A 23,486-nucleotide genomic window follows, 5' to 3' on the forward strand; every position below is an offset into this window, starting at 1 on the left:
GCGACGTTCCGGTGGCTCGAGTCATACCAAAACGAACTGATATTCCGTGATTGGAAGGCCGATATCAACGACGCTTTTACCACCGCTGGCGTGACGGTAGACGCGAACGCATCGGTCAACTTCAAGTGTGATGGTTCGAACGAAGGAGTTACAGGTGCGTGGATCCGGGGCGCATGGATGCCGTGCGATATCGTCATCTTGTTGGGCGAGAACGACGTCGTTTTGGCTCCCGTGCTTGATTTCTCGGGGCGAACGGCAGTGACTTTGGTTGTGACGCAGCCGCGACCTCTGGCACGTCCGATCCAGTGTGTGATCCAGTACACAATCCGCATCATTGAAGTCACTCGGCTCCCAACGCTTACGTTACCTGTGGTCTATGGTCCACGCAGCGCCATTGCATACGGGCAACCTGCTACCATTGCGCTGGCGAATCCGGCGGCTTCGTCGTCGCTGGATCTGGACATCCTTGTGAATGCAACGACGCTCTTGTACGAGGCCACCCAACCCCCCAGTATCGGCAACTTCGTCCCCACTCTCAATGGTTTCGGTCGCTACGACATTGGTACAGCGTCACCTACGCTGACGGTGTTTGAAGCCACACCAAGTGGTCTCCCTGTGCCACTCCAACTGGTCGTCACGAACGCATCTGTGCCAGGCTCCCAAGCGCGCGCAATGGCGATTGACACCTTCGTGTTTCAACCTGATACGTCGCCGATCGTGTATACGGCAGTCATTTGGCCGTCCATGGCCGTCGCGTGTCTTCAGGGCAAAGCGGCTACATTCAACTTGACCCATCTCGGTGCGCTCAACGCCACGCAGTGGGTATTGGTCGTACCACGCGACGTGCCGCTGCAAATCAATCGCGCGAGTGCGGTGGCGTTGGATCCTGTCAGTCTCTCGCCGACGTTGCTCGTACACGTCCAGCCACCCACGTATTTTACAGGCCGGTTGGAATTCGAAATTCGCATTTGCTCGCAGCGCGGGCAGCGCACCGTCATTGATCCGTACCTGGTCATTGTGGACGTGACGCCGCTGCCTGTGCCGCCCATGCCCCAAGTCGTCACTTGCAACACATCGGTGACGTTTGGTGACGTAGCCGTCGTTACCATGGTCAATGTGCCCCTGTCGACAACGACAGCATTTGCGATTGAGATTGAAGTGCTCAACGCGACCATGGCCTCGTCGCTCGTTGCCGCCCAAGTCGTGGCACTTGAAACCATCTCGCAGTTTCCGGCAGAGTACCATTATGCCAATATGACAAGTGCCACTGCATGGCGCTGGACGCTACCGGTGGTAGTGCTTCCGTCGGGCACTGTTGCGGATCGCCATCTTGTGTCGCTATCTGTCGCCGTGCAAATGGCTCCCGATTTTGCGGGCCATGTACCACTGGCGCTTCGGCTCGTGTCGTTCTTGGCGGCCAACGCCAGCGTGACCGCCGAGTGGGTGTATCAACAAACGGTGCAGTGGCACTACAATCAAGTCCCGCTTGTCGAAGTTGCGCCGCTATGGACCGTGACGACGCTCGAAAATGTCGATACGAGTGTGGCCTGGATCGCGATACTGACGCAACCGATGTTGACCGGCACGTACTGGACGCAAGCGTACAATCTTACGGGCATGTCACTCCAGTATGGCGTCAACCAAACGGTGCAAAACGCCTCCGTCAACACGCTCTTCGACATTTCGCAAAGCATCACCGCGGTTCGCGCATCCAAAGTGCTTGCGGTGTCTGTAAACGTCTCCATGTCTGAGGTGCTAGAGAGGCCGAACTATGTCTGGATCTCACGCTAAAATAGATCATGAGCGACGATGCTGTCCAGTTGCACGTGCTTCCGTACCGGTACGGCTCGATTGACGTGACCCTCAACTTTACGTTTTACGGCGCCGACGAGTCGATTCGCCCACGCATTCTGATGCAACCCATACAACTCGACGTACTCCAAGTGGCGCAACAACCGGTGATCGACTTTGTCCGGTCGCCCGCCGTTGTTGCCTCGGGCGACGTCGCTGACGTCACGGTTCAGATTGCGTCACCGATTCTGGACGGCTCCGATACATTGACGGCGCTTTTGTGGACCGACACCCCGATGCTGCTTGTGCAAAATGCGTCCAATGATGCTCTAGAAACGCACCAGAACGAAACGCTGCTCCGCTACGGGATCCCGTTTGGCACTAGTTTCCGCCAATCAATCCAAGCATGGTCGGCAGACTTCCGCGTCGCGGCCGTCGGCAACTTCAGTGGGCGAAGCAGTTTCTGCCTCGAAATTCGGTGCGGTGTCATGGCTACCCCGTGACGACTCATTCCTGTACGTAGCGCCATTGCAACGACCAACACAACGTCCCGGGCATCGGTGTTTCATCGTTTCGCCATCGACTTTGCACCGAGTGATACACCGATTGTGGTGCCAGCAAGCATCGTGTCGATGACCACGTTTGGTGGTGAAATCTGGACCCTCGATGCGCCTGCCCTTTTGCATCAAACGCATGCGCAACTGCCGTTGCCGTATGCAACGTCGGCAATAGCCTCCGCGCTGTATGCGTACACCCTCGTGACTGCCAATATTGATTGGCTACGATTGGACAGCGGAAATTGGACGCGACCGACGAGCCCGTACGTAGTGTACACGTCTCGGGACGCAGACGCACCGGTGCTGTCGCTTATTCCAAGCAACGCGTCGAGTGCCATTGTCCTTGACATGGAGATCCACTACGGCTTTGCCAGCGTCGTGCCGCGCATTGTAGCGCCGGTGCGGGTGGTGCTAGCGGTCGCAGGTGTGCCATCCCTCGCACCCAACCTCGTCCGCGTACAAGCGGCCAACATTACCGCCTACGATCAGCCCAACTCGATCAACTTGACGCTCGAATGCGCCAAAGCAGTGGTCCATTTTGAGCCTACGACGCTGGCGTACCTTGTGAACGGACGATCGGTTCAAGACACGGCGGTACTCAACATAGGCACCGCGATTCAGGTCGTCGCGTGGCCTCCTCTCGCCTCGAATTTCTCAGGCGTCGTGCCATTCCAAGTGTCAGCGCTCTGCGACCATGGCCCAGCGCTCAGCGTGAGGAAGGACCTACGGTGGCTAGCCAACCCAGCATCCTTTCGGCTGTCGCCGACCGCAGCCAACGCGAGCACGGATGAAAATACGTGGCTGCAACTGGCGCTGGGTTCGATTCTGAGCGTGACCAACCGCACAGTCAACGACATTCGATATCGCGTCGTGGCGTTGCGTTATGTGACGCCGCTCGATGGCAACATCCAGCGAGTCGAGTTTGACAATGCTACGCTCCTCGACAGCACGTCCATTGGGCTGCTGCCACGGGCTCAGTTTTCCGGCATTCTCTCGATTACATGGCTTATCGAGTACGAAGGCGTTGACACCCAATTTGGACAAGTTGTCGCACTTCAAAACCAGACGGCGACGCATACGATACGTGTGGTCGTACACCCAGTCGCGGTCGCACCGGCACTGGACTTGGCGACCGATGGCGTCGTCGACTTTGGCAACTACTCGCGGGCAACGCTCCACGTCACGATTGGTGGCGACACGTCACAGACGACGCAGTTGTACCTGTCGTGCACCGGCCGTATCGTCGCCTATTCAGGTGGCTTATGGATGCCATTCTTTGGTTCGGTTCGGCTGGGAACGCTCAACCTGAACACGACGCTGCAGTGGGTCTATGCTCCGAGTCAACCGACGGTCAGTGTTGTCGACTGCACGCTGCACTCGATGACGACGTCGGTCGACCTTGGTCTTGGCACGGACCCCCGTCAGATGCTGGCTACGCAAAGTATCAACTGGACTACTGCATGGCAACCTAGCGTGCATGTTCCCGTCATGCCTGTGCAGTCCTTGTCCTTTACTACCGTGGTCAACCGCTCGCTCGTACTTTCGCTGCCCGACTTGATTTCGTATGACAGCAAATCATTGATATTTCAAAGTTTATGCATGCAAATAGGGCGCTGCCAAACGCTACGTCGTGCGCGTTCCAGTGGTATACCTCGGACGTCCAGCGCATCTTGACGGACGGGGTCGTCGTCAACGCGACGCGCACGAGCCAGCTTCCGCCGAAGTTTGCCCAAGCTTCCGGAATTCCATGCGCCAATCTCTCGCAGCTGACCATTGCGTTCACTCCGAGCTATGTCGGACGCACGGCACTCCTTCTGGACATCGGCACGCTTGCCGCGCAGTACCCGGTGGCCATTACCGTCGTAGTCAAGTCAATGCCCATCGCCCCCCATGTGCGATTGTCGACCAATGCCGTCGTCGCTTCGTACGAGCAGCCCGTGACGCTGGTCGCGTATGCACCGGCGCCACCTGGCACCTTGGTGACATATCACATCGTGAGCAGTCCACCGGTCATCACAGCAATTGGTCGCAACGACTTGTGGTTCACGGCAGACAACGCTGGCATCATTTCCATGCGTCCATGGGCGGCCGTCGACGTGACGCTTCAAGTGCTAGCACCCCTCGGATATGTGGGCTCGGTGTTATTGACGTTGACCGCGCTCGTTCAAAATGGCGGGGACGTTGCATTCGATGCGCAGGAGCTCAACGTGACATGGCTGCGCGCGCTGCCACCACTGCTCGAAGTATCGTCTGTCAGTAGCATGTATGCCACCGACATGGCGTCCATTCAGCTGCAAACATCGCTCCAGCACCAAGACAGTGCCGTGGGCGCGCTCCGTGTCCTCATGACAACGTCCCAAGCGCTTCAGAATGTTACGCGTACGCTAATCGCGTCTCCGGTTGCCTACAACATCCAGCTCCCCGCCAATGAGCTTGTCGTGACGCCGCTTCGCTACTTTGGGGGACCTATCGTCTGGACCTTTCAAGCAACGAGCACTGCGTTTGGGACCTCGGCCATTTCGGTCGCATCGCTCAATGTGACCGTCGTCCCTGTCGTATCGACACCCAACGTCACGCTGGGCGTCCCAGCCATGGTACAAAACACGTCAAGTATTCTAAGCATTCAAGTCGCGCGGGTTGAGCCCCTCGGGTATACGGAAGTCTCCAAGTCGATGTTGGTATTTTCCAACTTTGGAATTGACGCTGTGAAGGACGCTGTGACGAACACGTCCGTACCGTGCGTCGTCGTCGGGCCCAATGTTACCGCATGCCCACTTGCAAGCACGTTTGGCGCCGCGCGCAACTTTTCTCTGGTGCTGACACCGTATTTGGACTATGCAGGACCCGTACGTAGCCGGCTGGTCGTCAACCTCGCACTAAATGATTGTCTTGTAGGTCAATTTTTCAGTGCTCACGATCCACTCCATCCTGGAGGCGCCACGCGACTGCATGGAGCAGGCGTGGAACAGCTCGATGCTGCAAACCTGCTGCGACAATATCGCCTCGCAGTGCACGGCCACGTCGTCGGCTGGGACTCTCATGGTGCGCGGCATTGCTGCCTACCCCAACGTATCGGTGTCCCACACCAGCCTCGTCTCGAGCGTCCAAGCAATCTCTGCCGTCAAGGTGTTTGCCCTTGACGTGCGGGATCCGTTCCGCTTGCAGCTCCTCACGGCGGCGATTGTGTGCCCGTCGAATACACTCCAACGCGTCATCGTGTCCCAGAATTACACGCGGACCAACATGACCAAAGGGGCATTGGCCAATGCAACGGCCGTGGACGTATATTCCCTGGCGTGGCTCCCGCGCATCGCTCCGTGGGGGCTTGAACTCGTGTGGGCGACCAATGTGACGACGATGCGCTTCAACTGCACGCTCGTGGCGCAGTCGAGGTCCATATTGTTTCCCAACAGCACGGTGACGACCAACACGACGTTTGTCGTCGAATTGAACTCGACACCGCCGGCTCTCACGCTGCCTCAAGCGTACATCGAGGTGCCCGAAGGTCAGCCGATCGTTTTGGCAGCGTCGCTGGCCACCGCGAACGCGACGCTCATCCTCGAAGCGCCGCTCGCGGTCATTCAACGGGTCGCTTTTCAAAACGCATCGATGCTGCTTGGTACGACGGCGCAGCTTGGGAACCGAACGTATGTGTACGGCGGCGCGTCTGGGATTCGCGGGGCGTTTGTCTTGACGACATTCCCGACGTCGGGCGACGTCCTACTGCGCCTGTTCTCGTTCCCGACCGCGACGACTGCGACAAATGTCTGGAATGCAACGTTGGCGACGCAGGTGCTTGTCCAGATCAACCCTCTCCCGATGCTACCGCTCTTGTACGCCTCGCCATCGGTGCTGTTTGTGCCGACATCGCACACGAATGTTACGACGAACGTCGCCGTGTCCATGGCGCATGTCGACGTCGAAAACGTCGTGTTCCTTCAGGTGGGCGTACCGCGGTTCCTTGTGACCGATGTACGCTGGAACGGCCAGTTGCAAGTGCCTCGAGCGGTGAATGCGACGACGCTGCTCTATCAGATCAATGAGTCGAGCGCCCTGACGTCAGGGTCCATGACGCTTTCGGTGCAGAGCTACTACGATGGTCACTTTTCGGTATCTCTCTCCATTAGACGGAAACATTTAGTACTCACTCCTTGTTGTAGGTGACACTCGACGCGTTCAGCGTCGTGCCCGCGCTAGGTCTCATGGCGAGCAATCGGTCGTACTTGTCGGTCGTCGCCTTTGCATCGACGCTGGATGCCACCAAGTTGGTGGTCGCACCGTCTGTCGAGGGCAGAGCCACCGACTTTATTGAGGTTCCTGTCACATCGAATGTCTCGGACTTGGTGCTCTTGGATTTGGAGCAGCGCTATCTTGGCAAGGTATTTGTTGCAACATGGTTGAAACATGCGCATACGTGATACGTGTAGGTGGTGGCTAATGGCCTTGTGCTGCCGCGAACAGCGTGGGGCAACTCGAGCATTCCAAGTTACACGCTGCCGCAACCCCTGACGCAGCTGTATGTCCAAAGTCGACCGGGCTTTGCAGGCTTCTTCACGGTCGCACTTGTCGGCGTGGATGCGTCACTAGCACTGGGCGTTGCACCTGTCCGCGTGCACGCGCAACCCGTGGCGTTGCCCCCACGATTGCTTCTCGTGTCGGCCGTCATCGTCAACGCGACGACGGTTTATCTCGACGTCGTCTCGGACGTACCCAGTCCATCCAACGGCGTCGATGTACTGGCGCTCTCAATGACCATGCCCGTGTCTGTGCCAGTCGCCGCCTGTAGCGTTCCGTCACAGGCTTCGGTGCCCATGCGCGTCAACGGAACGTTCCAGACGTTTGACATCCCATTCACCACGACGACTGTGCGCTTTGTACTTGCGCCAAATTACGTCGGCACGTTCAGCGTTGCAGTGTTGCTGACAGATACGAGCGGTCTCGTGTCGACGGCGTCCGTGGAAACCATGATTGACCTCGTCATTGCTCCTCGCGCCGCCCCTCCGGCGGTTGCGTGGACGTATGCACTGTCGTCGCAGTTTTCAAGCCCGTCAGTCGTCAACAACGCCCTCAACGCATCGAGTCTTCTCAACGCCACCAGTCTTTCCAATGTTTCCAGCGCGTGGAATACATCTGGAAACGGCAACATCTCGAGCACCGGGACTATCACGACGATTGCATCGGTGACACGGTCGCTTCAGAGCTCGATCACGTTCAACGGGTCCGAGACTTGGCTCGCGTTCGTGCCAACTGTCTCCGTGACGGACCTGTCCGAGCTGGAGATTGGTTCGGACGCGCCGCGTTTGCTTTCAAGCCGTGCTGTACCGAGCGACTATATTGGCAGCTACGTAGTGCTGCCACCGCCCCAAGTATGGACGAATCCGTACATGTACGGGGCTATGACGACGCTTCTCGGTGCGACGACCGCGAGTTTGCACCAAGCCACGGGCGTCTCGCTACAAACGACGTCACAATCGTCCCGCGTCGTAGCCGTCGCGGTGCGCATTACGCCCGCCGCCCAAGTGCCCACCGTGGCGCTGCAGCTGCCGTCGCCCATCGACGGCTACGGTCCGTGGGCTGTGTACGAGGCCGACCCGGTTGGTTTTGCGATCACCGCCACGACCGCGTACGCGGTGCCGACGCAAGTGCTGCAAATCCGGTTGAGCGTCAGCAACTCCCAACTGAGCAACGTGTCAATCAACGGCACAGTGCTGGCGCTGCCAAAGACTGGCCCGGTGGTGTTTCCGTCGACGTTGCCTGCCAATGTCCTACCACTGACGACCGTGTCGCTGCCAGTCGTGCGCGGCGTCTTTGGCTTGCTTCCGATGCAGCTCTCGGTTCAAAACACCGAGACACTCAACAACGACTCGCAACTTGTCATCCAAAGTTGGAACGTCACTGTGGTCCCGGTTGCGCACGTACCGATACTCGTTGTGCGACCGAGTGCGACGACGCTGCGTGAGTCGGACGTGCTGCAACTGATGGCAACGGCGACTGCCCTCTCGACAACCGAAAACATTTCGATCTCGGTCGCGTCATCACCGATGGAAGCCGCGCTAACGCTGCAATTTCGCGGCGGGACGCTATCGTTTCTTCCGTCGGGGGCGAACGTGACACTCTCGCTCGCCAAGTACTGGTTTGGCTCGCTCCAGCTCAACGTGACGGCGCTCGCACAACAGTCGATGGCGAGTCCCCGGGACAAGGCCAGCAACAGCCAGTTGCTCAACATTTCGGTGCTGCCGGTCGCGTACCCGCCACTGCTGGTCGTCAACCAATCACAGTACGGTGTCATGGGGACATGGGTCACGGTGCCTATCAACATATCGGCACTCGTCGTAAATCGGTCAAGCGGCATCGACGAGTGGACGCTCAACTTGGTCGCGCGGGCGGGCGCACTCAACGTCTGGGCCAACCAAACGCTCTTGACGCGCAACGCGTCACTGAGTAATATCACGCTGGATTTTTTCACGCTACCGGTCTCGGGCGAAGTGAGCGTCCAGCCCACGACGGCGCATGGCGGTGTCTACGTCATCGGACTCCACAGTACGGACCGTGTCGCTGTCTCCAGAACAAACGCGACAACGGTGCAACGATCGACGCTTTACATTGCTGGTATCCGCGTCTCGGCCAACGCCACGTCGATGGACCAAGGCACGTCGGTGCTCTTTACCGTCGCGGTCAACAGCCCGCCCGTCGCACCCGTGACGATTTCGCTTGCATGCAATGACACGTCACGCCTTGTCGTGCCGGTGCCACTTGTCGCGACGACAAACACGACTCTGCAATGGCTGTTGCGGAGTACGCGCGACTTTATGGACAATGGCAACAACTTTGTCAACTGCGCCATGGTCATCAACACAACCGATGTCTACTACCAGCAAGTGCCACTGCCCAACACGTCGCTTGTGCTGGTGAACAAGGACACGTCTGGGTTTGCATTGCGCGGCACGATGCTCAACAATAAGGTGCAGCTCACAGTCGCCGAGGGCGGGTTTCCCGACTCGTATACGGTTGCACTGACGTCCAAGCCGTTTGACGAGGTCGATATCTTTATGACGTCCAACGTCTCGAACCTCCGAACGACGCCACCGCTCTTGGTGTTTACACAAGACAACTGGAACGTGCCGCAAACCGTCGTTGCCAACGCGTCAAAAGTGTCCAACATCATTGGCACAGTCCCAGCGTACGTCCTTTATGTTTTGTCTACCAAGCACATACAAAGTCGGTGACTCATGGCTTCTTTGTAGATCCATTGTGCATACGGTTGTGACCAACGATACCAAGTACGCGGCGCTGCAGAATTTTACCGTCGGTGTCTCGCTGCTTGTGACGTCCGATACGACACCGCCGCCGTCGCTTCAGTCGGCCCAGTTTGGCAACACGGGGGCCGACATCCTCTTGACGTTTTCGCGGGACGTGGACCTCTCGTCGTTCCCGACGCCGGCGAGTTTTGTCTGCACGAGGCTGCTCGTCTTCACGACAGGGTTCTACGGCGACGTTCCGACGTGCGGATGGACGTCCAAGAGCTCCGTGCGCATCCTTCTGGGAAAGTCCCCGACCGTGCTGCCGGGCGATAAGAGCCAAGTCATCGCCGGGCTAAAAGCGACTGCCACGTCGACGTTGACCATGCCGACCTCGTACATTGCGATTCAAACACCTGCCAACCCGCCCGTGCCCAAAGTCAGCGTCACAGGGCCGCAAAATCTCGGGTCGTGCGACGATCTCGTACTTGATGGGCGGTCGTCGTCTGGGGGCGGCGGGCGCGCAATGGCGTGGGTCTGGACCATCGCCAACGCGCCCGACATTGCGACAACCCTCTTGGCGCTCGGGACGACGGCCCAAACCGTGTCGCTACCAGCGAGTACGTTCATCGCTGGCGGGACGTATACGTTTTCGCTGACAATCACCAACTTTTTTGGTGCGTCCGGAACGTCCGGGTCCATCGTCGTGACAAAAGCGAGCACGCCGCTGCCTGTCGTGTCGATTGACGGTCCGAGCACAGTCTCGTTGACTAAGTCGTCGACTCTAGCGCTCAACAGCGTCGCCACCCCCGCAACATGCGGCAATACGGACGTTTCGAGCATTGCGCTGAGCTTTCAATGGTCCATGATCCAGTCGTCCGGTGTCGTAACAGTTGTCAGCTCGACGAGTCGCAACCCGCGGCAGCTGCGGTTACCGCTACGGACAATCGCGTACGGAACGTATACCGTCCAGGTGCTCGTGGGAGTTTTCGGTCAGCCAGCGCAAATCAACTCGGCGTCTGTGACGCTGCAAGTCGTCCCGTCGGCTTTGGTCGCTGTCATCTCAAATGGATTTCGCACTGTCGGCAACCAAGAAGACCTCGTGCTCAGCGGCACCTCGTCCAACGACCCCGACGCTTCGACGACGGCGCTCCTGTATGCGTGGCAGTGCGTCGACGCTACGACGGGCGCCGTAAGCTGCGGCAACGTCGCCATCACCAACGGGTCGACGACGGCGGTCGCCAAAGCCAATCTGCCGCCAACGACCACGATTCGCATTCTCCTGACGGTCTACGATCCAGCAACGCAACGCAGCGCACAAGCATCGACGACATACACGGTGCTGTTGGGAAGTCCGCCGAAGACGACGGTGGCACCGCTGTCGCAGCTCAAGTACAACCCCGACACCAAGATCGTCCTGAATGGTGCCGTCACAAGTGCAATCGACACCAGCCCCACGGCTCTTTGGTCGGTCCAGGGCGACACGACGTTCGCCACGGCTGCATTTGGGTTTGCGCGGGTAACCTCCATATCGGAGGATGCCGCTTACTTTATTATGTGGAATGCGTAGACGTCATTGACGATGCTACTGCTACCCAATACGCTCACGGCGGGCAAGACATATGTTTTTGTCCTCACAGGCACCGACAAGTTTGGTCAATCGAGCAATGCGACCATCAGCGTTCAAATCAACGAGCCACCGACGAGCGGCCTCGTACGTAGTTTCGTTTCGAGGTTTGTGTATTTAGAAGTGGGCGTAGCTCTTGTCGTCGCCGACGTCAGGCACGACGCTCGCCACGTCCTTTGCCTTGTCGAGTCTCAACTGGGTCGATGTGGATTTGCCGTTGACGTATGCTTTCAAGTACATTGTCGGCCCCGCTTCCGTACGTCCAATTACAGTGCAAACCGAATGCAACATTGGATGTAGGCGGGTGCGACCGAGATTGCGCTCGGCGACTACGCGCTCAGCACATCGTTCACCACCGTCTTTCCGCTCGGCGGCGGCGCCAACTCGACGATCACGATCGTTGCTTATGTGGCCGATGCATATGGGTATGCAACCAAAGTGTACAGCGAGATCGTCGTCGCGGCACCGACGGGGTCGGCCGCGGCGCAACAGACGGCGCTGTCAGACCAAAGCTCGCTGCTCGCGTCGTCGGCCGCGAGCACCGACCCCGGTCAAGTCGTTAACCTCGTTGGCATGCTTGCATCCATGCTCAAGCCCACGACGACGTCATCCACTGGCTCGGGCAGCAGCGGAAGCACGACCACCCCGGCGCCAACGGCATCAGTGGCCCCTGGTGCGACGCCGGCGCCGACTGTGTTGGTGTTGAAATCGTGCCCGTCGTCGTCGACATCGGCCGTGTGCTCTGGCCACGGTACATGTGTCCTCAACCCTCCGAGATGTCCAGTGACGAACATCGACTGCACGGCCACATGCACCTGCGATACGTCGTGGTACGAGCGCGTAATGTTGTCCGTAGGTATGTAGTTGGCTCGTCTAGGTACAACACGGACTGTGCAACGTCCCAAGCCGACTATGACCAGAAGCAAGCTATGCTTGGGAACCTGTTGACCGCCATGACATCTGCTGCATCGACCATTGAGCCCACCGCCAAGGCCGTCGAGCAGCAGACGTCGGCGGTGCAGTCCATCACGGCCAACTCGGGGCTTTTGAGCCCAACGCAGCAGACTCAGGCCCTCGACTTGGTTGCGAGTGTTCTCTCGGCGTCGTCGCAGGTGCAGCTATCTACCGCTGCGACAACCGCCGTCGGTAGCTCCATCTCCAATCTTCTCGACGCCTCGAGCACGACAACGTCGAGTCGCCGACGTCTCACGGGCGCGACCAACAGCTCTGCGGACGCGGCAGCCAAGGCGATCAAGGTTCAATCCACAGTCGGTCTCCTGGCCTCTGCCATGCTCAACGGCATCGTACCGGGCGAAGAAGCTGTGCAGATGAACTCGAAGAACGTCAAGATGGTGCTACAGCGGCACGACCCCGCCAACTTGAGTACGCTTCCACCCTATAATCATGTCCTTGTTGCTGAACATGGAGTGTATAGATGGTGCGCTGGAGCTCCCCCTCTCCGCAAGTCAAGTCCAGGCCAACTACTCCAAGCAAACGTTCACGCTGCCGACCAACTTGCCCGCGTCGTCGGCGTGCGCGCAGGCCGTCGACACGCACGCCACGTTCCTCGCGCAAAATGTCTACCAATATGCGAATGCGAGCTCCAACATCAACTCGGGCATCATTGGTCTCAAGCTGCTCTGCGACTACTCGAGCACGCCGCTTGCGGTCGCCAACCTCACGAGCGGCATTTCGATTCGCATGCGCAAGCTGGCGCAGTATCCTGTCCGTCCATCAAATGTGGCTGTTTCGTGCGCTCATACGCCTTAGGTCCCGGGTGCGCCGACAAGCGGGAATGTGTCGTGTGCAGCGGGGCCACCGGTTCACTTCAACATTACGTGCAGCGTTGAGCAGCAGCTGTACAAGCTCGTAGCGTGCAACGGGTCGGCCAACTACACGGTGCAGTACACGTGTCCGCAGTACATTCCGACACCCAAGTGCCAATATTGGGACTCGGCGGTGCGTCGACGCTTCGTGTTCCGAAGACGATACGATGAATGTCACTGTAGGCGGGCGCGTGGTCGACTGCCGGCTGCAAACAGCTCCCCGATCCGGACGACAATTACATGCTGTGCGTCTGCGATCACTTGACGGACTTTAGTACGCAAGTCGACATGGCGCTTCAAGCGGTCGAGGACAACTTCTTCTCGGTGATCGAGCACCAAACGACCGTTGAAGACGTCGTGCAGAACATTGGTGTCGTCATCACGATGGGGGTCATGATAATCCTCTATGGTGTGAGTCTCCTCTTTTGCCTGAAGTGGGACCGAGACGACCGCGCCAAGTACAACCCGTCGCGTCGCATCCACATTTTCTCATGTTGCATGTAGACGGCTAAAGTACGCGCTCACCAAGAGCAACGAGCCCAAGCACATCGACTTGCGCAGCCTCTTTGAGCTGCCAAAAGTCGTCGCGGCCAAGACGCGACGCGAGAAAGCCCGGGCGCTCCTCTCTGGGTTTTGGGATGGCTTGAAAGCCAACCACCGTATTCTCTCGACCATCATGCAATACGACGAAACGTTTACGCGGTACGAGCCTTTTGAGATAGTCCAACGTTCAAACGGTGGTTTGTAGACCGCAACGCGCCATGATCATCTTTACCGTCACGATGAGTCAGATGTTTATCAACGCACTCTTGTACAAGTTGCGACAAATGGACCCGAACATTGGCACGGTCATCGTCAGCGGCCTCGTCTCATCCGTGTGCATGATGCCCGTGACCCTCGCGGTACGCTCTTTTGTCACGATATGCTTGTCGTCATTATAAGAGGTTGTCTAGTTTGTCATTCTCTTTCGCAAAGCCGGCAAAATGCACGACTACACGGTGCGGTACGAGATCGAAGATGACGACCACATCGTCGAGGTCGAAGTCGACGCGTACGGCAAGCCCGTGCAATACTCAAAGTACGACATGCTTTGCATGGACCTCCAAGGTACGAAAGGGCAATGTCGCACTGTATAGCACACTCCACATTACTCCTAGGGCTTCTCAATGCCGTGCCGCATGGCGCATACGCGCGGATGCTCGCGCGTCTCGAGCGCGATCCGAACCTCACGTCGCTTGCCAGCATCGTGTCGCAGTCGCTCTACTTGATTTTGAACAACCGAGAAGTGCGCGAACCCGAGCCGCTCGACGACATCACCGTCGAACTCGTGCCGAAAAACACGTCACGGTCCCACTTTTCGTTCTTTTCCAAGCCCAAGGTGGTCTTGCCGGCGACCGGATCGCCGGCCAACGTACCCGTCGAGGACGACCCGAGCCTTCTGAGTGTCGAAAGTGCAGTCGACAAGCTCTTGGCGCTGTGGTCGCCCCATGCCGACGTGTACGGTCGTCTCAACAAGTTTGAACCGACCGCGATTGTGTCGTCGACGCGCTCCAAGCTCGGGTACCTTCTGCAGCAAGCGATCGAGCTGCAAAAGAAAGAGACGTCGCGCGCGTCGACCGCCGAAGTCGACGAGCTCGCGAGCGTCGCCTCGATCCTCGCGTGGTGCCGCAAGTGCTACGAGTGCGCCGAGTGCTTTGCCGACGACACGAACGCCGTCCTTCGCCACGCCAAGCACGAAATGCAGCGCACGCGTGAACAGCTCGTCATGACGCGGCGCATGGTACAAAAGCAGCTCCGCGACCGGTTGCAGCACTTTCGATCCAACATGTATGCGGCGCCGCGCGATGCCTCGGGGTCGCTCCGCCATGGATCCCTCAAAGACCATAAAAAGGTGGTGCTGCAGTCGGTCCACAACCAAGTCCAGGTACCTTCTTGAGAGGGTCTCGTCGACCCTAACCGCTCTGTGCCGCTAGGTCGTGATTCAAAAGACAAGACACCATATGACCGAGACGCAGCGGCGGCTTCAAGACGCGCGCCGCAAGTCGCGCGTCGACCACAAGCTCAAGACCAAAGAGGCCAAGAAACAAATGACAGAAATCCTCGGCAGCCTCCACGGTCTTGCGCGCTGGAAAAAGCGGTTTGAACTCTACCAAGAAGCAAAGGAGAAGAAGCTCGTGGACGCGATGCCGCTCCACGAACGCCAGCGCTACCTCAACGAAAGCGAGAAGCTCAAGAAGCTCCGGTTTGGCGCGCGCCTCATGTACAACCTCTTCTTGCGCAAAGCGCCGCAGCGTCTCGAGAAGCCGATCTTCCCCGAGTTTGTCAACTACATCTTGTACGCCATGTGCACGGGCATCGATGCGTTCACAGCCTACTTTATTCTCCAGTTTTCGTTCACGGTCGGGCACGTTGTCGCTAGCATGTGGATAGGTACGGCGCTTCTCTCTAAAATGCGGTTGCGACATCTTTGATTAGGCTCGCTCTTTACGGGTCTCGCCATGACGTACCTCGTCTCGGACCCACTCCACATCTTCTTGCGCGTCGGTGTCTTGCCGCTCGTCGCATCCATCTTCCTTGTCAATACCGGGCTCTTTGAGGCCCTCGGGACAGAGATCGTTGCCGTGGGTGCGGCCGCCGCCGTCGGTATCGCTGGCGTCGCCAAGTTCCGCGAAAAGAAGGCGGCGCGCCTCCTTCCCGTCGGGGTTGTCGAAGGCCCCTCGGCGCAACTCGCGAGCGCCGACGCGCCGCCCGTATTGGCACCGGCGCCAAGTGCGCGGCTCGTGCTGGAGGTGCCACCCGTCGCATCGGAGCCAGTGGTGGCGTCCATCGTGTCGGAACCGGTACCGGCACCCGTGGTACCGGAACCGGTGGTGACGCCGGCGGGGGTGTCGGTGGTATCGGACACGATCACGGTGCCTGCCGCGTCGAGACCGGCCACGACCATTGTCGAATCGGTACCGCAACCTTCACCGATCGTCGACGACACGACGGCGCCCATGGCGTCTTTCAAGTCTTTGCCCAAGGTCATCAACGTTTCTCCGCGACCGGCACCAAGCAGTGCAACAGCAAGCGCCACCAAGCCGCTCTTGGCTGGACCGTCGATGGCTGCTCTGCCAGCACTGGCAGCGACCGTCCAGGACACAACGTCCGACGCCGCGTCGTCGATTCGCGCCGCCGATCCAGTAGTTGTTGCCGCCGCATTGACCGCCGAGCTGGCCACGCCCGTGCCTCTGGTTGAATCGTTCGTCTGCGAATGCGGTGCCAGCATGCTCCCCGACGAGCATGTGCATCATCGCGAGCACGACTGCTCGCACCGTCTCGTGCAATGCCGCGCTGGCTGCGGCGTTTACATCCAACTCCGGGCGCGCAGCAGCCACGAGATGAGCCAGTGCCGCCTTCTCTTGTGTGCATGCGGCAAGATGGTGCTGCGTACCAAGATGACAACACACCTCGAGACCGAGTGCGCCCTGCGGAGCGTCACATGCCGTCTCGGCTGCGGCGCGTCAATGCCGCTCAACGCGCGCGAAAAGCACGAGCGTTCGGAGTGCGACCTGCGCGTCACGTCGTGTCCCGACTGCAACACGGTGTTGCCGGTGCGCGAGCTGGCGACGCACCGAGCGACGTGCAAGACCAAGGCAGTGGTGCGCGGGCCCGCGACCAAGCTCTTGGTCACGCAGAGCAGCATGCTTACGTTGGGCGAAGACGCTTTGGCCGAACCCAGCGCCCAGCGGCCGGTCTCCCCGCCGTCGCCGACAACATCGCGGCTTCAGGGCCCACCGCTTGCAATTCCAACGACCAAGGCGCCGCGCGGCCCGTTGGTGCCACCGACCACGTCGCCTGTCGCCCGCCGCGCGCGGGCACCGCCTGTGGCTACAGCCACCCCGGGTGTGTTGCAAGGCCCACCGCTCGTGCTCGCACCCGGTGCGATTGTCGACGAGGCCAAGACCAAGGACGATCTGGCTCGAAAAGGCGTCGCAATGACCGCGGCGGCCGAAGGCGCCAAGCGACTGACCAACGAGTCGGACGCCAAGCCCCGGCGGGCCGATGTCGCCGAGGCGCTCGTGGAAAAGACCGGTGCCGGGCAGATGGCCAAGTCGGCCTTTGAAGGCGCGGCGACGACGCTCTTTGAGGGCACGGTGCCCGCCCGCACGCAGCCGTTGCGCGGTCCACGCACTGCCAACCCGTTCCAGCCGCCGTCCGACGCCAAGCCGTCGACCTAGCACCTAACCCTATACACTACACAATGCATCCATCGAAACCGCCAAGATGTCCGTCCAATGCCATACATATAAACCATTTAGTATATGCATATTGTATGCAAGATCACCCTGTATTATTGGGTCCTTAGAGCGACGCCGTGGCTTGGTTGGCTGCGCGCTGCTGGGCTTGCTTGAGCTCTTGGGACTTCTTTCCCGCGACAACGCTGAGGCCGCCAAACACAAGCGTCATGATGCCGAGGAAGATGCCGACGCCTGTAAAGATGTACTTGGGCGCATTCGGGTCGGATGCGAGCTTGCTGCACTTGTTTTGGTCAATGACCGAGCACGAGAGGCCCGACCAGCACCCGAGGCACTGGCACGACGACGTCTTCCCGTCCGCCGACGCGACGCACTGGCCGTACTTGCCGCACGTGTTGGAGGTCGGTGTACACGTGCCGCCGCCGCTCACAACCTCGAGCACCTTGCCGCACAAATCTTCCTCGGACGTGCCGAGCTTGGACGAGATCGTGACTTCGCATGTCTGGCCGTCCTTGGTGCACACGGCACCCTGGCGCGTGTTGGTCGTCCACTTGTCGGTCGGCTTGAGCAAGATCGACGGGTTCGTGCACGAGCCGAGCCAGCCCGCCTTGGCCGCAAGGGGCGTCACAGGCGCGGGCAGCTTGGGCGGTTCCCACGAGCAAATCGTGTCGGCGGTGAAGCCGCCCGTCTGCACGTCCGAGGGATTGGCCTTGTACATCGCAGCGAGGTTTGTAAAGTCGACGGTCACGGTTGTACCTGGCTTGCTCACAATCTCCGTGCCACCCCCTACGTCACCATGAATACTCGGAAATGGCGATACCATGTGCAGATGTACCCAAAAAGAGGGGGTACCCCGTCGTGCCCAACGACGCCGACCCAAAGGTGTACGCGTACCCGCCGGAAAAGACATCGGTGAAGCCTTGCGACGCCGTCGAACTCGAAAAGAGGTACGGGACGTTGGTCCACTTGCGCGGCTTCTGCGTGTCGCAGCCGGTTTCACCAAATGCCATGACGATCGGGATGCCGGTCGCCATCTTGAGGAAGGTTTCGTAGGTCGCAAACTTGCCGTCGTTGCACCAGCGGTACTCGTTCACGAGGTACATGTCGATATTGCTCTGCATAACACCATTGACCATCGTGTCGCCGCAGAGCAAGCCCATGAGCTTGACGACAGTATACTGATCGGGCTGGAGCGCAAGGGCCGTGGCCGTTATGCCCACAGAGGCCTTGTCCGGCGCGGAATCGGCGCCGGCGTACGCAAGCGGCAGAATACGCAGCTGCTTGACGTTGACACGCATCCAGTTCTTGAGGTCGGCCACATACTGCTTGACGCACGCAGCGGCCGTGAGGTCGTACTGGAGGATTTCGTTGGCGACGATCACACCGAGCGTGTTGTCGTACTTGGCAAAGTCCTTGATGATCTACACAGCAAAACGCAATGTTCGATCGACCGCGGATAACGTCGCAGAGTGACGCACCGCCTTGCCAAAGTACAAGAGCAGCGCCGGGTAGCACGTCTTGGTCTGGTCCTTCTGCGACTCGCCGGCGACGACTGCGCCGTCGGGGCCCCACCCTTTGGTAATCGTCGAGTAGCGGTACGCGCCAAAGTAATCGACATTGGCCGGCGACGCCGAGATCATGACGTAGACGCCAATGGCCTCCATGTGCTCCATGAACTGGTCGTACGTCTTGTCCGGGTTGACGTTGTAGAGGCGAAACGTGTTGAACGAGCCCATGATGGGCGCGAGCGCCGTCTCGATCGCGACCTTGCTCCACGTCGCGTAGTGGTCGTCGCTCACGTCGTAGTCGTACGTGATGCCACGCAGGAAGAAGCGCTTGCCCGTCTTCGAGTCGTACATCTTGTTGCCGCGCACGATGATCGGGTTGAGCTTGGCCGCGTCGGCGACGACGGCCGCCAGCAGCAGGAGGCTCCACCAGCGCATCGCAACTTCACAATTGATAAACTGCTCCAACTGGTCGCATTACTTCGGTCGAAGTTCGAAGCTTCGAACGACTTGCCCGAACAGAATATATATTCTCAAAACACGCGCGCTTTCTCCAAGGTGGCTCAATAGCGCACGACACCGAGCGCCGATAATTCGCGCACGGACGCACCTCCTCGTGCATACGTTGTCGTCCGCGGTACTATGAGAGTACTATGCAGCACCTTGTCGTATCTCCTTGGTTGACAAACTCATTATTTTAGGTGTCCCCATTTGACGCCGAGATCCAGCACGTACGAATATCATCCGGATTTTTCAGCGCCGTGGCAAGCTTCTTGCATGGACAGTCCGCGTCCTAGTACCCTAGTATTCTAATAGCATCGATGCGATCCCGTCATGCGACAGTGGCGTTGGCCGTCGTGTGCCTACAGGTCGAATCATCCATCATGGTGGTGCTCACTTCGAGCGCACTGTCGTAGCGTCGACGATGTATTTCTGTATATTTGTTTGACGTTCAAGAGAAAGGATGACATAGTTCACTTTGTACATATAACAATATTGTCATTCACCTTCGTTTGCCACCGAAACATTTGCATCTGGAAGGTAGCGTCGGAGCCAAGCCGTCCCGGGGGGCGATCAACGCGTGCATGTGCAAGTCAAGGCAGTCATCAGAATCACACACCGCGTTTTGTCCCCAAATCCCAAAGGGTGGACTCGCCTTCCTTCATGTGTTCGGTGATGATACATCAGTGTAACCTCGTGGAACCAAAAACAAAAAGAAAAATGTGACAGAAGGGTTAGGTAATGTGGCAGAAGGGTTAGGTAAAGGTAACGACGCCAATGTTGCGGTCGCTCGAAATGCTCAAGAGCACGTTTTGCGTCGCGTGCCAGTTGGCGTGGAGCACGGGCTTGCGGTGAATGCTCAGCGTTTGGTGCGGCACGTTCTCGCGCTTGCTCGCGCGAATGTCCCAAATGTGGACATCGCCCGACGTGCTGCCACACGACACGTGCATCCCTACGAATTGACCATAGTATCCATCATCGACATGGCATTCAGAGTGTCCTACCGGCCGTGGACCAGCGCGGCGTCGTGTACTGGCTCATGGCGCGCGCGTCGCCCGTCGACTTGTACCACACCATGGACGGCATGCTTGTGAGCGAGCTCGACGTCTTGATGCGGAGGTCATGCAGCAGCATGTTCTGCTGCGTCGCATGCACGCACGACACCATGAGCAAATGCGGGTGGTTGGGGTGCGCGAGCACGGCGTTGATCTTGGCAATGTTATTGGTCTGCCGCTTCTCAATCACAGTCGTCGTCGACTGGTGGTGCAGATCGTACCCAATCACAAGACTAGACGACGCATCGCACTCTACGATCTGAGATGGTGGAGCTCGTACCCGTCGAGCGCGCCGGAATACACCGACGGCGAGTGCGGGTGCACGCAAAGCGACCGGATCTCGCTTCGGTGGTCGGCGTGGAGCGTCTTCATGTTGGCGGATGACGCCGGCGCATCCGTGTACTTCCACACGACCACGCTGTGGTTGGGGCCGCCCGTCACAATGTGTGTTTCGTCAACCCAATCAATGCACGAGACACCCCTAACATAGCGTCCGTCAGTCGTCCGGCAGATTGTCGGCATCATACTTGGACGCGAGCGACGACGACCGGTTCCAGACGCGGTCGGGTGGCTTGGTGAAGCCTTGGTTCCACTCGACGACGCAGATCTCGCCCGCGTCCGCATGCGGCTTTTGAAACCCGAGCGCAATCTTGTTGCCATTGCCCGGCGACCATCGAAAGTCCTCCTAGTGGCAGCCATGAGAGAGGCACGGCGGACGAGCATGCGCGTACGACGCATGCGTGGCCAGCGCGCCGAAAGATGGACGGTGGCACTTGGAGAAGGTGCTTGAGATCCCGGAAATGCGGCTGGTACTGCCAGAGCATCATCGTGCCGTCGTCCGCAAACGTCGAGAAGAGGTCGGGGTTGGTCGGATGGAACGCCGAGCAGCGCAACTTGCGCGAGCAGCCGTCCGCAATCATGTTCATGCGCGGCTGCGAGAGAAGCTTGGCGACCTCGGTTGTCGACCAAAACTGGTCAGGAAAATTGGCAACTGTCGGTGTCCGCGGGCGCATCTCGGGCAGGATCGGCGCCGGTGTCGACTCAAAGGTCGACGGTGGCGGCGACATCTTGCGCTTCTTCTCGCGGGGCGGCGGTGACTCGGCGATCGTAATCACACGCACCGCCGGTGATTGCGGCTTGACGATCCGAAGCTTCTTGTCCAGTGGCGCGTCCACGTCAATGACGGGCGTCGCGCGGTTCTCTGCGTACAAGAGGAACCGCTGTAGGCGCTTCTCGAGGCTATCGCGCTGGAGCTCGAGGTCTTCGCGCGCATACTGCTTCTTGGCCAGCAAGTCGTGCTGGATGCGCAGCGATTCTTGGAGCTTGGCAATGTCTACCTCGAGCGCCGCAATGTCCTTCTTGCACGTCGCGAGGTCGGCGCCGTTCTCGGCGAGCCGCGTCTCGAGCTGCTGCCGGCTGGGCAGCGCCGGCGCTGCGAATGGCCGCTTGGTCGCCATCTTGGTTCTATCCGCCTTGTACTATCCACGCCGTGATTGGTTGGCACGGATCATATCCGGATACCGAGCGCTTGGCGCCGAAATTGCACTCGCGCCATATACAAAGTCCAAGGCGGGAGACTGCGCCGGATACGCTGCAATATGGATCTTCTGACGTCGTCGGGTCCATGGGCAGCGACGCTCAATGTGGAGCGACGAGTACGACCCTCGGGCAGTAGAGTACCGATACAACAAGCAGTTGGCGGTAGAATACAGTTAGATAAAGCAGTTAATGCGAGGTCGCTACGAGGTCTTGTCGGACTTGAGGCTCGCGGGCGGTGCATCGCAGAGTGGCGGCGCGGCCGCGGCAGGTCGCGACGGCGCCGCGCCAGCGTATGCCTTGAAGTGCCGCCAGAGGAGGCGGAAGCCACGGGCTATCCGCAGTGTCCGGAGCTTGAGATCGATGTAGCCGTACGGGAGCTCGTCAATACAGAGGTCGTAGCGGCTCTTCCAGACGCGCTCCTGGAGGAAGCGCGAGACGCGTCGAAAGGCATCGAGGTGACGCTTCGCGAGCGACTGCATTTGGAACCGGACAACTTCTTCGTCCCACTCGAAGCATGCACCGCAGACACACGTCATCGAGTTGCACCCGTCGCCCTTGACGAGGAAGACGCCGCACTCGGGGCACTGCGCGACCTCGTCCATGTCGGGCGCCATCGCTGCGCACTCTTGGTCTTCATGGTGGCCCGCGACCTTGCAGCGAAAGCACACGGCCGCGTCGCAACACGCAGTAAACGTAAACGGGTCCTGGTGGAGAATGTAGAGCACGAGGGTCACGCGGCGCTCGGTATCGTGAATGAGCGGCACGACCGACTCGAGCACCAAGTCGCAGTAGTCGTCAAACGCCTGCACGATGAAGTTGACGAGGTCGGCGGCCGTCAAATTGTGCTGGCAAAAGGCTGCGCATTTCTGGCGCAGCGTCGGGATGTGTTGGGTGTAGTCCTTGGTCATGGCGATCGTGTAGACGCGCTCTTGCGGGTCGGGCAGCACCGTCGACACCTCGTGGCACTCGGGGCACAAAATCTCGCAAGCGGCTTCCACATGGTACGAAAAATGGTCCAAGATCGACTCCATGTACACAAACGGTGCCCGGCGCTTCCATCGCACGAGGTTGACGGGCCGCACGCAGATGGGGCACGTCAGCTTGGACGGCACGCCACGGATCTGTGCATGGAGGCGCGAGTTCATGTAGCCCTCGAGGCAGCCATGGCACACGACCGCGGGACACGTCTTGCTGCAGATCTTTCGGACCATCTCGTCGCTGCGGAAGCAGTCAAAGCACACTTGGCACTGCAGGCGCGCCTTGGTCGCGAGGATGCTATCGTCTTCCGGGCTTGCTGGCGTCGCGCCATGCTGCGGCTCGCACATGGGCTGCTCCACGTCGTGCATCGTCATCACTGCCTGTCTTGCCTGGAAGGTTGCGCGTTTTGCAATGAAGAAGATCTTGCAGAATTTGGATTCCTGGCATTTTAATTCTGGTTTTCGATATTCGAGCGCATACAAAAGTGTAGGTATTTTTTCGTCGCACCCACCATGTTCGAAAATCCATGCCTTCGAGTGGATTGGCTGAAATGTCGGATTCGTCATTTCGTTTTGCACCAATCCTAATGCGTTCTGAAGCAGCCAATCCGCGTGCAGGCAGCGACCAGGTG

At 59.1% G+C, this 23,486-nt stretch overlaps 4 protein-coding genes across 4 annotated transcripts; 1 reads left to right on the top strand and 3 right to left on the bottom strand.

Moving 5' to 3' along the window:
- Positions 1-229: 229 nt before the first annotated feature.
- Positions 230-17,372, top strand: SDRG_08915 (hypothetical protein). The gene is made up of 21 exons (XM_008614817.1): positions 230-1,752; positions 1,797-2,269; positions 2,315-3,910; positions 3,958-5,194; positions 5,244-6,458; positions 6,509-6,727; positions 6,776-9,528; positions 9,593-11,105; positions 11,157-11,300; positions 11,347-11,469; positions 11,514-12,043; positions 12,091-12,596; positions 12,649-12,938; positions 12,984-13,172; positions 13,223-13,497; positions 13,544-13,741; positions 13,788-13,941; positions 13,993-14,146; positions 14,197-14,963; positions 15,013-15,469; positions 15,515-17,372. Exons 1-21 carry the CDS (start codon positions 673-675, stop codon positions 17,257-17,259), a joined length of 15,618 nt encoding a protein of 5,205 aa, XP_008613039.1. The 5' UTR covers positions 230-672; the 3' UTR covers positions 17,260-17,372.
- SDRG_08916 (hypothetical protein) lies at positions 17,307-19,232 on the bottom strand. Its single transcript, XM_008614818.1, has 3 exons — positions 18,756-19,232; positions 18,113-18,698; positions 17,307-18,063 (listed from the first exon to the last, which is right to left on the bottom strand). Exons 1-3 carry the CDS (start codon positions 19,218-19,220, stop codon positions 17,384-17,386), a joined length of 1,731 nt encoding a protein of 576 aa, XP_008613040.1. The 5' UTR covers positions 19,221-19,232; the 3' UTR covers positions 17,307-17,383.
- Positions 19,233-20,004: 772 nt separating this feature from the next.
- Positions 20,005-21,821, bottom strand: SDRG_08917 (hypothetical protein). Its single transcript, XM_008614819.1, has 5 exons — positions 21,070-21,821; positions 20,866-21,023; positions 20,619-20,819; positions 20,288-20,571; positions 20,005-20,235 (listed from the first exon to the last, which is right to left on the bottom strand). The coding sequence occupies exons 1-5, from the start codon at positions 21,793-21,795 to the stop codon at positions 20,039-20,041; spliced, it is 1,566 nt and encodes a 521-aa protein (XP_008613041.1). The 5' UTR covers positions 21,796-21,821; the 3' UTR covers positions 20,005-20,038.
- A 212-nt stretch (positions 21,822-22,033) lies between these two features.
- Positions 22,034-23,272, bottom strand: SDRG_08918 (hypothetical protein). The gene has a single exon (XM_008614820.1). The coding sequence runs from the start codon at positions 23,227-23,229 to the stop codon at positions 22,078-22,080; it is 1,152 nt and encodes a 383-aa protein (XP_008613042.1). The 5' UTR covers positions 23,230-23,272; the 3' UTR covers positions 22,034-22,077.
- Between the last annotated feature and the right edge of the window lie 214 nt (positions 23,273-23,486).

Source organism: Saprolegnia diclina (genome assembly GCF_000281045.1).
Source record: "Saprolegnia diclina VS20 unplaced genomic scaffold supercont1.28, whole genome shotgun sequence".
NCBI lineage: Eukaryota > Oomycota > Saprolegniomycetes > Saprolegniales > Saprolegniaceae > Saprolegnia > Saprolegnia diclina.

What these genes read in the sequence shown, in the direction of transcription:
- SDRG_08915 (XM_008614817.1), top strand. Translation starts at nt 673, where the DNA reads ATGGCGATTGACACCTTCGTGTTTCAACCTGATACGTCGCCGATCGTG. An exon ending in TCGCTGCCCGACTTGATTTC is followed by an intron (nt 3,911 to 3,957) that starts GTATGACAGCAA and finishes GCATGCAAATAG; the next exon opens with GGCGCTGCCAAACGCTACGT. An exon ending in TGTCGCTAGCATGTGGATAG is followed by an intron (nt 15,470 to 15,514) that starts GTACGGCGCTTC and finishes ATCTTTGATTAG; the next exon opens with GCTCGCTCTTTACGGGTCTC.
- SDRG_08916 (XM_008614818.1), bottom strand. Translation starts at nt 19,220, where the DNA reads ATGCGCTGGTGGAGCCTCCTGCTGCTGGCGGCCGTCGTCGCCGACGCG. An exon ending in TCTTGTACTTTGGCAAGGCG is followed by an intron (nt 18,699 to 18,755) that starts GTGCGTCACTCT and finishes TTTGCTGTGTAG; the next exon opens with ATCATCAAGGACTTTGCCAA. An exon ending in GGGGTACCCCCTCTTTTTGG is followed by an intron (nt 18,064 to 18,112) that starts GTACATCTGCAC and finishes ATGGTGACGTAG; the next exon opens with GGGGTGGCACGGAGATTGTG.
- SDRG_08917 (XM_008614819.1), bottom strand. Translation starts at nt 21,795, where the DNA reads ATGGCGACCAAGCGGCCATTCGCAGCGCCGGCGCTGCCCAGCCGGCAG. An exon ending in GCGCTGGCCACGCATGCGTC is followed by an intron (nt 21,024 to 21,069) that starts GTACGCGCATGC and finishes GGCTGCCACTAG; the next exon opens with GAGGACTTTCGATGGTCGCC. An exon ending in TCGTCGTCGCTCGCGTCCAA is followed by an intron (nt 20,820 to 20,865) that starts GTATGATGCCGA and finishes ACGCTATGTTAG; the next exon opens with GGGTGTCTCGTGCATTGATT.
- SDRG_08918 (XM_008614820.1), bottom strand. Translation starts at nt 23,229, where the DNA reads ATGACGATGCACGACGTGGAGCAGCCCATGTGCGAGCCGCAGCATGGC.